The 15,925-nt window shown below is 42.4% G+C and overlaps 1 protein-coding gene across 1 annotated transcript; it reads right to left on the bottom strand.

The window, feature by feature from the left end:
• Nucleotides 1–5,465: 5,465 nt before the first annotated feature.
• LOC149320841 (uncharacterized) lies at nt 5,466–15,447 on the bottom strand. Its single transcript, XM_089505997.1, has 2 exons — nt 15,201–15,447; nt 5,466–7,315 (listed from the first exon to the last, which is right to left on the bottom strand). Exon 2 carries the CDS (start codon nt 7,182–7,184, stop codon nt 5,865–5,867), a length of 1,320 nt encoding a protein of 439 aa, XP_089362123.1. The 5' UTR covers nt 7,185–7,315; nt 15,201–15,447; the 3' UTR covers nt 5,466–5,864.
• Nucleotides 15,448–15,925: the final 478 nt, after the last annotated feature.

The following is a 15,925-nucleotide window of genomic DNA, read 5'->3' as shown; positions in this document are numbered from 1 at the left end:
TTCAGATGAATGCTCTAGAGTTCTTTATTTTTTACTATCACCTTTTACCTGTTTTATTCTGTATTTTGTGTTTGGCTGTGTGGCTGTTCCTTCTTGCTTGCTTGGCTGCATTGCTGTTTGCTGTTGCATTTTGAGGACTGTATCCCAGTACTGCATTTTAGTATTTTATAGACTGAAGTAGTTGCAAATGTATCCACTGAAAAGTATATACAAAGGAATTTCAAATGTATAGGTTGAAGTACAGTAGTTACAAATGCTGTAAAGCATCATGTACATCAATGGTACTGTATAAAATGAATGAATGAATGAATTTCTACTCACAAAATAAAAGGAGGCAGCTCAGTCCAAAGGGAGGAGGAAGGCAGTCATCCCGCTCCAAGGAAAAAAGTAGAAAGCGTTAGACATCTCTTCCTCTTCCTTCCTTTCCTTCTGCAAAGAATTCAAAGGCAGGGAGCCACCTGGGAAGCTTCCCACTGCGCATGCCCAGAGAGCCCAAACACTGTGGACATGCTCAGTGGCCCCAGTGAAGCCTCCTTGCCCTTCTCTTTGCTCTCAGATTGCATTGGCCTCCCTCTCCAAGGGAGCATCTTTGCAGTGTGGGAATAAGGCACACGGACAGCACTTGAACTGCCCTGGCCCTATCCTCCAGGATCCTGGGATTTGTACCCCTTTGGCAGAGAAGTCTAAAGCCCTTTGTAACACTACAACTCCCAGGATTCCCCAGGATTGAGGTAGAGCACTTAAAGTGGTGTCCAAGAGCATTCCTTCTTCAATGTAGATACTAATACACATTGTATTATTTCTTCAGTGTAGATATTAATGCAACGTAGATACGGCAGGGAGAGGAGGCAAAAATAAATATTTTAAAAATATTTTTATTATTATTAATAACAAAAACTACAACATTTATTCATAACTCTCTTTCCACCAAAGGGCAGCGCAGTCAGTCTTCTGCAACCAGAGGTTCTCCATCCACAGATTCAAGCATCCTCAGCTTTAAACTATTTCAACATTAGATAGATAGATAGACAGATAGATAGAGGTATACACAGAAAATAAAAATTCAACTGTTATTATTATTGTTGTTGTTAAGCTTGATTTATAAAGCGCTGAAATTTACACAGCACTGTGCATTCAAAACGGTAAAACAAATAAAATAAACCTGCCTATGGAGTACATTCTACAAAAAGAATTAAACAAAATATATTAATGCATCTTAATATTCAAAGAATAAAATATAGCAGACAACAAATTGATTTATTTCTTATTTTATTTAATTATTTATATAAATTTATTGTTACTAGAATGTATGCCTCCGGAAGGTTTTTAATCTATTTATTTTAATTATTCGGTTTATTCTGTATAGTGCTGCAGAAATTTACAATGCTTTATAAATAAAGTTTAATAATAATAATAATCGATTTTGCCATTTTCAGTTAGGGACACCATTTCATTCTGCCCTTGTATTTAATGAGACGTGACCATTCGCAGATATTGTCATCCATAGGAGCTCCTGGAACCAAACCCCAGCGGATACCAAGGGCCCAAAGTACAATAAAAAAGGAACGATAAAGCACAGCACTATGAAATGCTAAAATAATATGCTATTAGGCTAAAAACAAAACAAACACAATCACAAATATCACACAATCACAAACAGATGCACAATGATGTAGTTTGGCACCATTTTAACTGCCATGGCTCCCTCTTATAGATTCCTGGGATTTGTAGTTTTCTGAAGCACTGAGCACTATTTGGCAGGGATAGCTAAGTGCCTTGAGAAAACTACAAATCCCAGGATTCAATGGGATGGAGATAGAGTACTTAAAGTAGTGTCAAACGACATTCTTTCTACAATGTAGATAATAATAAGAACAACAACAAAAACAGCAACATGTATTTAGGATGCCCTTCCCACCAAAGGGCAGTACATCAGAACATGCAAAATCAGCCCTCTGTATCCACAGATTCTTTATCTACAGATTCAACATCCTCTACTTTAAAATGTATAAACGTATATATGTATGTGTGCTTATGTTTGTCTGTGTGTGTGTGTGTGTGTGTGTATATATATATATATATATATATATATATATATATATATATATATCCAGAAAAGTAAAAGCTTTCCATTCTGTATGAGGAGCACTATTTTATTCTGCCATTACATTCAATGGGAGTTGAGTGGCCATGGGTTTTGTCATCCACAGAGGTCCTAGAACCAAACCTGAATGAATAACAAATGCCCAAAGTACAAGCAAAAGCAAACAATAAAAGACCACACTTAAAAAATGCTAAAATAATATACTAATATGCTAAAAACAAAATCATAATAAATCACAAATGTCACTAAATCACTAATGGATGCACAATAAAAATGCAGTTTGATACCACTTTAAGTGCCATGACTCCCATCTACAGATTCCTGGAGTTTGTAGGTTTGTGAGGAATGGAGCATTCTTGGGCACAGAAGGCTAAGGGCCTTGTGAAAACTACAAATCCCAGGATTCCACAGGATGGAACTTACCACTCTTAAAGTGGTGTCAAACAGCATTATTTTGGCAGCACAGAAGCAACCTTAGTGTTGCCAAATCAAGCAAAATCCAAAAACCATTCAAAAATGTGAAATTGAAGGCTTTCATGGCCGGCAGGCATCCATAGTTTTTTGTGGGTTTTTTGAGCTCTGTGGCCATGTTCCAGAAGGGATCCGTTTAGAGGCTGGCCAAAATGCACAAAACACTTCAGGTAAGTTTTAGGTGCTCCACTAGCTTCTTCATGAGGCAAAAGATGCTGATATACCACTTTTTCCGTCTACCAGTATGGTTTTTTAAAAACATGGTTTTCCCGAAGAAGTGGCGGGTGGAGCTTCTGAAGCTTGCCTTATGTGTTTCTACACAAACTATATACTATTTTCATTAGCTGATAAAGAAACAGATCTATACTTTTTTTTTTTGGTTCAGCCAAATTGTCATTTATTCAATAAATAAATAGATGTATAGTTTTTTTTGGTCCAGCCAATCTCTGTCATCTTTTGGAATCAAATAAAGGTTTGCAGGTCTCTAAGAATGAGGAATTTCTCCAGATCTCAAAACTGAATTCATAGAATCATAGAGTCACAGAGTTGGAAGAGATCCCAAGGGCCATCCAGACCAGTCCAACCCCATTCTGCCATGCAGGAATACACAACCTCTCCATCTAAGACTATTCTGCGTACAATATTTTCTGCATACCGGGTGAACAAGTAGGGGCATAGTATATAGTAGTAATTGTTTAATTCTTTTTAAAGGGGGACATTGTATAAATATTTGTATGATTTTATATGTTGTTCACAGCTTTGATTGTTTTTACAAAAAGCGGGATATAAATAAAAGTTTTGTTTATTTTATGTATTATGCCCTCTTTGCCAATTGGGAACCCTGCACTCAACCCTCCATTCAATGCAGCAGCTGATGCTAGACCATTCCTGGCATGTAGCTGTCCAGCCTCTTTTTCAAGATGTCCAAAGGAGACCGACGCCACTTCTCCACCACTGAACTGTGTTGACCATCAAGACATTCCTTTTAATGTTGATGATCCTATGATGCTCTTAAGTAAGTAATGCTCACCCCTCAAGGCTGTTTGTGCTGTCCTTGAACAATTTCTCCAGACCACACTTTTTTCGGACAGAAAAGGATAAACTGATCATCCCAGGAGCCTCTGGGTCCAGCATGGTGTGGTAGCTTGAGTGCAGGACTAGGACTCTGGAGAGCAGGGTTCGAATCCCCTCTCAAGCATAAAAACCAAATGGGTGACCCTGGGCAAGTCACACTCTCTCACCCTCAAAGAATGGCAATGGCAAACTCCCTCTGAAGAAACTTGTCAAGAAAACCCTATGATAGGTTCACCTTTGGGTCACCATAACTGTTTGTATTTAAGCATCTTAACTCCAATATTTTTAGTTTAACAGACCAATTATCAGTTGCTCCTTTTTAACTTCTTTATGGTAGTGCAAGAAATGCCATTCAGTAACAAATCCTTCAATTAATATTAAGTTCAACCACTACAACTCTGATTGTATTTTGTATGTTTCATTATAATATAGTACTGTATATACTGTACATATATTCAAATGTAATAGAAATAAGGCAGAGGTCAAATATTTTCATTAAAAAAATTAATGCAACTCCCCCCCTAATAATAATAATAATAATAATAATAGGTTTTATTTATATACCGCCCAATCACTGGGAATCTGAGCGGTTTACAATAGAGGGGATAACAGACAGTTCCCTGCCCACAGGCTTACAATCTAAAAGACACGACACAAAAGGAGAAGGGAATGGTGAGGGGGGAGGGAATCAGGTCCAGCATTCTTCTCTCCCTCTGAGGCCTGGACCAAGGCAGATGGACCGGAGGGAGGGCTCTTCTTCTTCAGGCTAGCCCCGATGGAACTGGGCCAGCCTACTCTCTCCCTCAGAGGCTGAAAGATGACAGTTAGGGAGGGAGGAGCCTCTTTCTTCAGGCTGGCCCCTGATGGAACTGGGCCAGCCTACTCTCTCCCTCAGAGGCCGAAAGATGACAGTTAGGGAGGGAGGAGCCTCTTTCTTCAGGCTGGCCCCTGATGGAACTGGGCCAGCCTTCTCTCCCCCTCAGAGGCCGAAAGATGACAGTTAGGGAGGGAGGAGCCTCTTTCTTCAGGCTGGCCCCTGATGGAACTGGGCCAGCCTTCTCTCCCCCTCAGAGGCCGAAAGATGACAGTTAGGGAGGGAGGAGCCTCTTTCTTCAGGCTGGCCCCTGATGGAACTGGGCCAGCCTTCTCTCCCCCTCAGAGGCCGAAAGATGACAGTTAGGGAGGGAGGAGCCTCTTTCTTCAGGCTGGCCCCTGATGGAACTGGGCCAGCCTTCTCTCCCCCTCAGAGGCCGAAAGATGACAGTTAGGGAGGGAGGAGCCTCTTTCTTCAGGCTGGCCCCTGATGGAACTGGGCCAGCCTTCTCTCCCCCTCAGAGGCCGAAAGATGACAGTTAGGGAGGGAGGAGCCTCTTTCTAAAAACTGGTTAAAAACAAAATGAAAAATCAAGGGTTTAAACCAAAAAAAAAAAAAAAAAAAGCCTTGGGTTTTTTAAAATTTGTTTTTCCAAAACACTGCTCCTCATCATTTTCATCATATCCATGTTCTGTTTCTTCTTTCTTCTTTAAGTCATATTCTGCATGGATCACTCATTAAGACTATTTCAATACAGCAAATGTATTTGATTTTTCCAAGCTATTCTTGGCATAGTTACCAGTAGCTCTGCTGTACAAATGAAGGGGTTGTACAGATGGGTGGCAGGATGCCGCCCCTTTTTGCCCCAGATTGGTGGTGCATCAGCCGCATGCAGCAGCAGCACTGATATGCCCCTCTAGGGAGCAAAAAGAAGCTGCTCCAAGCAGCTTCCTGGAAAGGGCATCATAAACGCTGTGGCACAGCATCATGACACGCCTTAGGCACAGCACCGTTTGGGCACTGTGCATGAGGTGCGCCATCATGGTGCGCACCATGTGGATGGTTGCACACCAAGATGGCATTCAGGTGGTACGGTCAAAGCTCAGCCATCACTGTGTGTACAAGCTGGCACAAAGTCCCGGTCTGTACACCACTAAGTATTTCTCTGGGTTGATGCATGTAATTTTTCTCAGCCGGTGTATTCACGTGTATGGCATGTGGTTAAGGGATTTTCCTTCAATGAATCATTTAAATCAGGCGTGGACAACAATGGAAGGGTAGAGGGGCACATTTTACTCACCTCTGATTTGACTTATCTCTTTCGTTTGTGAGTTTTTGTGTACTGCAAGGACAGACTTCAACCAGAAGGCTTCTGCCACAGTCACAGGATTTAAATGGGCTCTATCCTGTGTGCATTGCATTGTGCCTTGTAAGATCTGTACCGCTAGTAAAACCTTTCCCACATTCCATGCACTTAAAAGGCCTCTCTCTCATGTGCGTTCTCTGATGATATGTAAGGGTTGACTTGTGCCAAAAATGTTTTCCACAATCAAAGCACTGGTACAATTTCTCTCCTGTGTGGATCTCTTCATGTTCACAGAGTTTATGCTTTGTGGTAAAACTCCTTACACACTGTAAACAATGAAATGGCTTCTCTCCTTTGTGAATCCATTCATGTCTAATCAAGGATGATCTACGGTCAAAGCTTTTCTCACAGTGAAGGCATATAAATGGTTTAGTGTGTTTCCTTCTATGTTTCTCAAGGGATGAACTTTGGCTGTAGTTTTTCCCACAGTCAGAGCATTTGTAGTCGTGTGTCTTCTTATGATGAATCCAGGAGGCTTTGTGCTTCAAACATTTGCCACATTCTAGGCATTTGTAGGGCTTTTCTTCATTGTGGCTCTTCCTATGTGAATGAAGGGTGGAGGTGGAAGAGAGCCATTTCTTGCACTCCGGGCACTGGTAGGGTTTCTCTCCAGTGTGGCTTCTTTCATGAATACAAAGGTCTGAATTACTTCTGAAGCTTTTCCCACAGTTCGAACAAGCATACGGTTTCTCACTTCCATGTATTTTCTTGTGCCTGTTCAAGTTAGATCCACAATTAAAGCTCTTCCCACAGTCCAAGCATTTATATGGTTTCTCTCCTGTGTGGATTCTCTCATGCGTTTTAAGGTGCTCTCTTTCCGCAAAGCCTTTCCCACAGTCCAAGCATGTAAAGAGTTTCTCTCCAGAATGGATCTTTTTATGTCTACGAAGATGGTTTTTGGTACCAAAACTTTCCCCACAATCTGAACATTTGTGTGGTTTCTCTCCTGAATGGATTTCTTCATGACGTGCAAGGTCTGATTTGGTAATAAATGTTTTCTTGCAAACTGAACATGCATGTGGTCTCTCCCCTGAATGAATTTGTTTATGCCTTGTAAGATTCGTCTTAGAAGGGAAGCTGTTTCCACAACGGTCACAAGTAAATGGCTTCTCTCCAGTGTGGGATCTCAAGTGTATAACCAAGACCCCTTTGTAAGCGAAGGTTCTCCCACAGTCAAAACACTTAAATGGTTGTCCAGAGGTCCTGTCACTTTTACTGGCAGACTTTTCTACTTCTTTGGTCTTACTACTCTGGCTCCTCTTTTGGATTGTTGTTTCATTTGAAATCTCACTGCTTTCCTCAGAGGGACTGGCTTTTTTCTTGAGGGTGCTGGTTTTGGCTCTCGTTTGGACCATGTTGTTCTACAGAGCTTTCGCTTTTCTTTCTGTTGTCTGAATTCTCTTCAGCAAAGTTGTCTCCCCTGATTTTGCCAGTAGAAAACTTTCTCTCTATAGAAACTGTTCCTCTTCCCTCACCTTCTTAATACCTGTTGAGAAAAAAAACCTGTCAGTAATCTGGAAAAAGAAAATGGACAGAGGGATTTGTAAAAGAGAGTCCAGATCAAAGGTTCTAAAAACCAGGACAGAGTTTCCAAGCTGGCCTAGGTGTCTTCCACAGAGTGGGCCATAGACACTGCTTTCAGTGGCTGGTAAGCATTCAATGCCTGCCTTATGAGCCTGTTCAATTAAAATGGCTGAGGCGGCACCAACTGTGCTGCGTATGTGCTGAATCCCTCCACAAACACAACTATACTGCGCTTTTCCCAGGCATGACTAAGCATGTGTCTGGTGTCAGCACTGAAAACATAGGATGACACAACTGAGGTGTCCTGTCTCCATTTCCCATTCACCTCACTTGAGATTACTGGGAATATATGGGAAATGGTCTGCATGATGAACGTAATGGATAGGTTGTGTGTGACAGAGAAGAGACTCCCTACAGGTTTGGTCTCCCTCATCTGAAATGCTTGGGACCAGAAATATTTAGGATTTCAAATTTTTTCAGATTTTGGATTCAAACTACAGTTACACAATACAAACCTAGAATACACAACACAAGGAATGTATTACTGTATTTATGAGGTTGAGGAGCACGCAAGGCTGGAGAACCAATGCAGTTCTAGGCTGCATTAATAGAAGTACAGTATCTAGATCAAGGGAAGTAATAGTGCCACTCTATTCTGCCTGGTCAGGCCTCACCTAGAATACTGTGTCCAGTTCTGGGCATCACAATCCAAAAAGGATGTTGAGAAGCTGGAGTGTGCCCAAAGGACGGTCACCAAAATAATGAAGGGCCTGGAAAGCACACCCTACGAGGAGAGCCTTAGGGAGCTGAGGATGTTTAGCCTGGAGAAGAGACGGTTAAGAGGTGATATGATAGCCCTCTTTAAATATTTGAAGAAGTATCACCTTGAAGATGGAGCAAGATTATTTTCTGTTGTTCCTGAGACTAGGACCAGGAACAATGGATGCAAGGTACAAGAAAAGAGATTCCACCTCAACATTGGGGAGAAACTTCCTGACAGTAAGAGCTGTTCAATGGAAGAACACACTCTCTCAGAGAATGGTGGCATCTCGCTAGTTCAGCAAATGTACGTGAATTCGAATTGCATTCAAACTGACTTCCCATTGCCCCAAATAGCTTCCCATTGCTCGAAATTGTGTGTGATCACCTCTCACGCAATAACATGAAACCCCATGATTGCGTTTGGACTGACTTCCCATTGCCAAAAATTGTGTGTGGTAGTCTATCACGCAATAACGTTAAACCCTATGATTGTGTTCGGATTGCCATTGAATTATACTTCCAATTTCCCTTGTCTGATAACGTCCAGACCAGGAGTCGGCAACCTCCAGCCCGCGGGCTGGATGCGGCCCGTGGAGGCCTCTTGGCCAGCCCCTGACTGCCGCTGCCACCACCACTGATTGCGGCTTTTTGCCACTCCGAGCGCCGCCATTCCCCTCAAATGGCGACGAAGTCTCGCGGGACCTTCCCCGAGTTTGTGCGAGACTTCACCGCCATTTTGGGGGGGAAAATGGCGGCGGCCTAGAGGCGAAGTCTCGCACAACCACAGAAAAGGTCACGCGAGACTTCACTGCCATTGGCGGCAGCCTCTAGGAGGCCCGCTGCGGTCACTGGAGCCCTCGAACAGGGCTCCGACAGTGGCAGCAGGCCTCTGGGAGGCCCAATGCTGTCACTGGGAGGGCTCCGACGGCAGCAGCGGCCTCTGGGAGGCCCAATGCCATCACTGGGGCCCTCCAACAGGCCCGTTGCCGTTGCCGGGGTGCTCCAAGAGGGCTCCGGCGGCGGAAGCGGGCCTCTGGGAGGCCCGTTGCTGTCGCCGGAGCCCTCTTGGAGGGCCGCAGCGACGACAAAAGGGCTGGCAAAGAGGAGGAGGCCTCCAGTGCTGGCGGCCCCCGCCGGCTTTTTTGCCAGCCTCTGACGGGGCCTGGGGCCCCATCAGGGGCCGGCAAAGAGGGGGAGGCCTCCAGCGCTGGTGGCCCCCGCTGGCTTTTTTGCCGGCCTCTGACAGGGCCTGGGCCCCCATCAGGGGCCGGCAAAGAGGAGGAGGCCTGGCCCCCGGAGGGTGGAAGCTCCGCCCCCAGCATGCGGGTCCGCCCCGGAGGGTGGAAGCTCCACCCCTGGCACATGGCCCTGCCCCCGGAGGGTGGAAGCTCCACTACCTGCTTCGGCCCCCGGTTGTCTGAGGGACAGCAACCCGGCCCCCAGCTCAAAAAGGTTGCCTACCCCTGGTCCAGAGGCTCGATAGCCATTTGTCAGGGATGCTTTAATTGTATGTTCCTATATGGACTGGATGGCCCTTGTCGTCTCTTCCAAGTCTATGATTCTATGACAAAACTGAGGCTGCCGTACTTTCGACACATCAAGAGAAGGCATAATCCATTGGTAAAAGCAATAATGCTAGGAAAGGTGGAGGGAAGCAGAAAAAGGGGAAGGCCACATGCCAGATGGATGGATTCTATTAACGAGGTCATGAATATGAATTTACAGGAACTGAGCAGAGCAGTGGAGGAGAGTGGGGCTTGGAGATGTCTCATCCACAGGGTCGCCATAAGCTGAGATCAACTCGGAGGCAGTTAACAACAAAAAGAACAAATTGTTTTTAAATTGTAATTTTTTAGTTTGCTGTTCACTGCCTTGAGATCCTATATAGGGAGAAAGCAAATAAAATAGTAATAATAATAATAATAATATTCCTGCCATTTCACAGATTCTCGCATCTCTCTCCAGCCTCCAAAACTTTCAGTTGGATTTCTGGAAAAGAGATACTATATACTACAGGGGTGGCAGAATACAAAGTTTTAAAAGTAGTAATCAACCTTTTGAATTGGCCTCAGCAAGGGACCAGCAGGGGACCAGGCTGTGAGCACGAAAAATATGAAGTAAACAAAGTCTGGATCAGGACAGGGTAACTATGGCACAGCTGAGGACCAAATTTTCCCTTCAAGAATTCACTGCAGGATGCACCAGGCCTGAAAAGAGGGGGGGGGGGGGGGCTGAAGATGTTAGTCATCGGTCTGAATTTTGCTGTCTCTGTTCTCAACAGATGGTATGGAGAGAGGGGTATTTCTTGCAGGCTGGCCATGCGGCAACTGGGAGATTCTCAAAGTCCAGGAAATTTAACGTCCATTTGCTACGCAAAAAGACACTTCCTTTGCAATCCAACATGTCTCCATGTTTTGTGAGGCCACAGGCCCCTTTTTTAGGCAGAGGACACTGAATTTCTCAAGAATTTAATGGATCTTATATTTCCTGGACTTTGAGAATCTCCCATTAGCCACATGGCCAGAAGGAGGAGGTTCCAGCCTGCAAGAAATACCCCTCCATACCATCTTAACTGAGAACAAAAACAGCAAAGTGCAGGCCTATGACTCCAAACTAGGTCTTTGAACCCAAGTCTACCTAAATTCAGGCTGCTACTTTCACAGTCCAAAGGTGCCACAAAATCCCTTTGCAGACTGATATTAATCCAAACTAACACAACTACGGCCTAAAACACACTGCAGAAATAATCCAGTTTAAGAGCACTTTAACTGCCTTGGCTCAATGTTAGGGAATTCTGGGAACTGTAGTTTTGAGAGACATTTGGACTTCTCTGTCAGAGAGAGCTCTGGTGCCACAACAAACTACAATTCCCAGGATTGCCTAGAACTGAGCCAGGGCCGTTAAAGCGGTTTCAGATCGGATTATTTCTGCAGTATGTTTTGGACCTATGTTTCTCAGTTCAAGTCTATCTAAATGCATGCTCCAACCTCTTTCCCACAGTCAGCCTCAAAGGTGTCACAAGAGCCCATTGCATGCCGATATTGATCCAAACTAACACAACTGTGTTTCTGAATTAAAATCCATGCAAGCTCATGCTGCAACTTCTTTCACAGTCTCAAAGGTTCCCAAGATACCTTTGCAGACTGACATTAAACCAGACTAACACAATTATGTCTCTGAATTCAACCCCACATAAGATCATGCTATACGACCTTTTTCCCACAGTGAGCCTCAAAGGTGCTACAAGAGCCCTTTGCCTACTTTTGAGAACTCTCTAGCAGGAGGCCCTTTCCTGGACTACAGAGCCCACTTTCCTCAGGTGCATGGGAGGGCCAGTGGCCATTGCAGAGGATCTGAATCACCAAAGGAAATGAACCCCAGAACTGCAGTTTAGGCTGCATCTGCACTGCAGAAATAATCTAGTTTCACACTACTTTAACTACCCTGGCTCCATGCTCTGGAAGTCTAGGAACGGGAGTTTGTTGTGGCATCAGAGCACAGCAAACCACAAACTACACTTTCCAGAACCCCAGCACATGGAGCCAGGGCACTTAAAGTAGTGTCAAACCGAATGATTTTTGCAGTGTGGATGCAGCCTTAGAAATTGCCTTTTTACCCTTGCATTTCAGAGCAACAGCCTCTTGACTGGGAAAAGCCATTGAAATTCATGGCACTGGAAGGCACACAACACACAACATTGGCTGTTTTAAAATTCAAATTGAAAGCTTTTTTCCCCTAAAACTTTTGGAATTTCAGATCAGTGATCAAGATTTTTTAAACTATCATTGAGTGAGAGGTTTGAAGTTTATAAATATAAAATGGCTACGCTCATGCTAAGAAATAGGAACAGAGGCTAGAAATGCCACGTAGACAAAGCTCTGCTTAAACAGCAATGCTTCACTTGAATAATAAGACTATTGGCAATTCTGCTCTTTGCTCTCCCCCTCCCCTATTAGTTTCATGTAGCTTAACCACAAAGCTATTTTTGACAATTAGTAGTTTCTGCAGAGACACCTGGTTGTCTAGCTAGCAAACTTTGAAACCTGCTCATGAACTTTTGAATCTTTTTTTAACAATTCTTGATCACCGCATGACTGAGTAGGAAATATAACCCAAATTAGGAACTGGCTATTTTGCTTCTGTAATTTGCTTATGCTAGACACAGACAGAGTAGAAAATGTATAAGTATGTAACTCAAACAAGGGGGGTTGCGGCAGTCTTGGTATCGCTATTCAAGCGTGCTGTCGCCCTGCGCAGTAATAAAGCGTTTTAACCTGGACCATCTCGGACTCCTGACTTCTTCTTTGTGTCGGATAGCTCAAGGACCCCTCCCGGTCTCATGGGGTTAGAGTCCCCGCTACATGAGTATCTGTTTTATTATGTATTTTGTGTTTGTCTGTGTGGCTTTTCTCATTTGCTTGCTTTTTTGCACTGTCGTTTACTATTGCATTTTTAAGCACTGCATTTTGAGGACCCGTATCCCAGTATTGCATTTTAGTATTTTATATATGGAAGTAGTTACAAATGTTTTGGTGTTCCAGATGGCTTCTTCTGTTCTAAAGTACCATGTACATACCTTTTGAGGTATTGATATGGGGTATAATTTTCTTCACTCCCCATGTAATAAAAATTGTCACAATTGAAATATTGTGATACAAATATCCATTTTTTCATTGCACCTTCATGGATAAAGCTAAGTCAAGTTTTACATCTGCCTTGCTTCATTCTGCCAAGAGATATCCAAATAATTTCCCTATTGAGTGTACCCCCTCCACTCCCAAATGGAAACTAGGGCTAACACATGGAAGGACTGAGTGGGGAAAAGCAGCGGTGTTAGTATGAAAAGAGTAGCAGCAGTGTTTAAAAGCCCAAAAGTGTATTAGCAAAAACTTCCAAGTTGAATGGATAAGAAAGAGAGATGGGATGAATCTACTTGCATAGAAAAAAGAAACATTTAGGGCATTAAAAAAAAGCCAAACAAGTTTTGGGGTAATGGAAAGAAGGTTGGAGAAGCACCTTGAGGTTTGGGTTATGTGGATCGACTGACAACACTCCAATAACATTGTACACAGAGTGAAAAAGAATGGCCCGCAAAGTCAAAACAAGAAACATGTGTTTTCATGTTGAGGGACATAACTGTAAGTGCAGCAGTCAAAATGCTTACCTCCAAGTATTTATTCAATTTATATAATTGCTTATTCAAGTACACGTACTTGTGATAAAGTGTCCTAATAAATTTTATCATTTTCAACTTTGAAAATGGCTTCTTGCCATTCTTACAACCTTCATGATTAAGAATAACGTTCATTCCCAAGAAGTCTGGTTTTAAAAAATAAAAAAGGAAAAAGGCCTTTCATTGCATAATACTAAGAAATTAACTAAGAATAGAGACTTGTATGTTAAATAATTATTCAGGATACTCTTATTTATCAATCAACTTGGCTATCATCTCTTCTTCATTCCTTTGTCTCCTCTCCATTTTTATATGGAGAGGTAATGCAGATTAATTAAGATTCTACAAATTGATAAACTCTATTGATACCAATATACATTCCGATTTGGAATACACTAAATCAGAGGTCCACCTTTTGGATTTAAGGGTTTAAAAAAGAAGATGATCATCTTATCACACCAATGTACAGGAAACCTACAGATGTAAATACAAACTTATTTGAAGTTTGATAGCTGCCATCCCTGACCTATGAAAAATAACCTCCCATATGGACAGTTTATGTGGTGAAGCGACACTGTTCTAAGGAGGAACAATTCATGATGGAATCAGATCTATTAAACAAACTGTTAAGGGCTAGAGGTTACCCACAACCTGTTATAGATAATGGATATCCTAAAACTGCATGTAGGTCTTGCTCAGCACTTTTGAAGAAACAGGATAGACCCCCCCCCATTGTGTAATTACCCCTGTGGCCATTGTGCATACTGTAAATACACAACCACAATGAAAGGATTTAACCATTTTGCAGTCCCAAATGGTATTAAATGACCCATTCCAGTACTTGTAAAAGCATTTTTGTAATCTATGCAATCCAATGTAAATGCAAGAAAATATATACAAGAATAACAACGAGATCTATCAAACAAAGAATAGCTGAACGGCTGTCCAATTTGAGAAATAAAGTGTCTTATTTAAAAATTAGGAACAAATGGCTAAAAATAATTTTAACATTGTATCAACTAGATAGAACAGAGTTGAGTACTTTATGGCCATCTTGCATCATTGGCTCTCTTTGATGATGTTATTTCAAAATTCATAAATAAGAACTTAATGTAGTCTCAGTTTAATACTCAAAGTGTCCACTTTTTTGAAAGTCCGGACTGCAACTCCCAAAATCTCTGGTAATAGGTATGTATATGATAAAATGGATAACAGCTATTTGTTTTTTAAGAACGTATGTTTTTAAAGATGGCTTATGTGATGTCCCTCTACCCCAACTATAATAATTGTACTTTTATTCATTTTACAATAGCCTCTAAGGAAGGCCATTTTGTGACATGACCGAAATGCTTTGGCCTTTTAAGATAATAAACTTGTGGACCATCAACAGCATGTGGGACTTTGAACACCAATGAACCTATGGCTCTGTGTAAGCTAATAGTTAATACTGGGCAGAAGATCTCCCTGCCCCATTCTTCCCCCAAATTCACAGGAGTGTAAGTTAAGAGCTTTTGCCAAAGCTGAAGAGGAAAGGGCTGTGGAGAATAAGTGGTTAAAAACCCCTAGAAATTTATTATCCTGCATCCACCGCTTCTGGGAAAAGATCAGATGCTCCTCTTTATACCTAAAAACTACACATCTAAATAAGCAACAGTAGGAGTCTGCAAACCTCTTCCACATCTCCCTCGCTCGCCCCAAAATCTAACAACTCTGGAAAGTAAGAGAGTTGGTGCACATGGCTTTGAAAGCTGCACAGATGACAAACTATCCTATTTTAAAAAACATCTGTCTTCATTTTCCCCCTCTTTTAACCCCCTGTTAAATGCAAACCAAATAATTAACTTCTGTGTGTAACTTTATGGTGTACTACTAATCCCCTTTATGCTGAGTTAACAAACAAAGCAGTCTTTACCTGATAGAAGAATGTTCTACATTTCATCTTCTGTCTTGGTTCTGCCTCTGAAAAGCCTGGCGGAGATCTTTGAACATTCCTGCCCTTCCTTCTTCCCTTATCTTTCAAAAAAGTGTCCCCTTATTGGTTAATTTGAACAGGTTATTAATTATTATAATTTTGACCTATTGGTCTGATCCTCTCTCCCGCCTTTAATTTTGCTGTGTTGTTTAAAACACCCTTCTTTCTAGCATACCCGGCCTCTATCTTTCCACTTGGAACATCTACATCCTGCCATGTGGCCCTCAGGAGATAAAGAGTATCTTATCAGCTACTGTGCACTGCTCTGACTCATCTTCCATCCCCCCCTCTGGCATGGGGGAAAAGTTGCAGGGTTTTATATTTAATTGTTTTATATAATGAGTTTCTCACATAATTGCCAGGCATTGATATAAAAATTGTAAAATGTTCCTATTTAAATGTACAGTGGTACCTCGGGATACGAATTACCCAGGTTACGAAATTTTCAGGATACGAAAAAAATTAATTTAAAAAAACTGTTTCGGGTTAAGAAAGTTTTTTCGGGTTACGAAAAAACTTTTGGTGCTTTTCGGCGCGATTTCGCACCAAAAAGCGGCTTTTCCCCATTAGCGCCTATGGGGATTCGGCTTGCGAAAGCCTTTCGGGTTACGAAATTGACAGCGGAACGAATCAATTTCGTAACCCGAGGCACCACTGTATACATC

This window comes from Sceloporus occidentalis, unplaced genomic scaffold (assembly GCF_023333645.1).
Source record: "Sceloporus occidentalis isolate IW3139 unplaced genomic scaffold, rSceOcc1.0.p SCAF_1, whole genome shotgun sequence".
NCBI lineage: Eukaryota > Metazoa > Chordata > Lepidosauria > Squamata > Phrynosomatidae > Sceloporus > Sceloporus occidentalis.
This window is presented reverse-complemented; position numbering and strand designations above follow the sequence as displayed.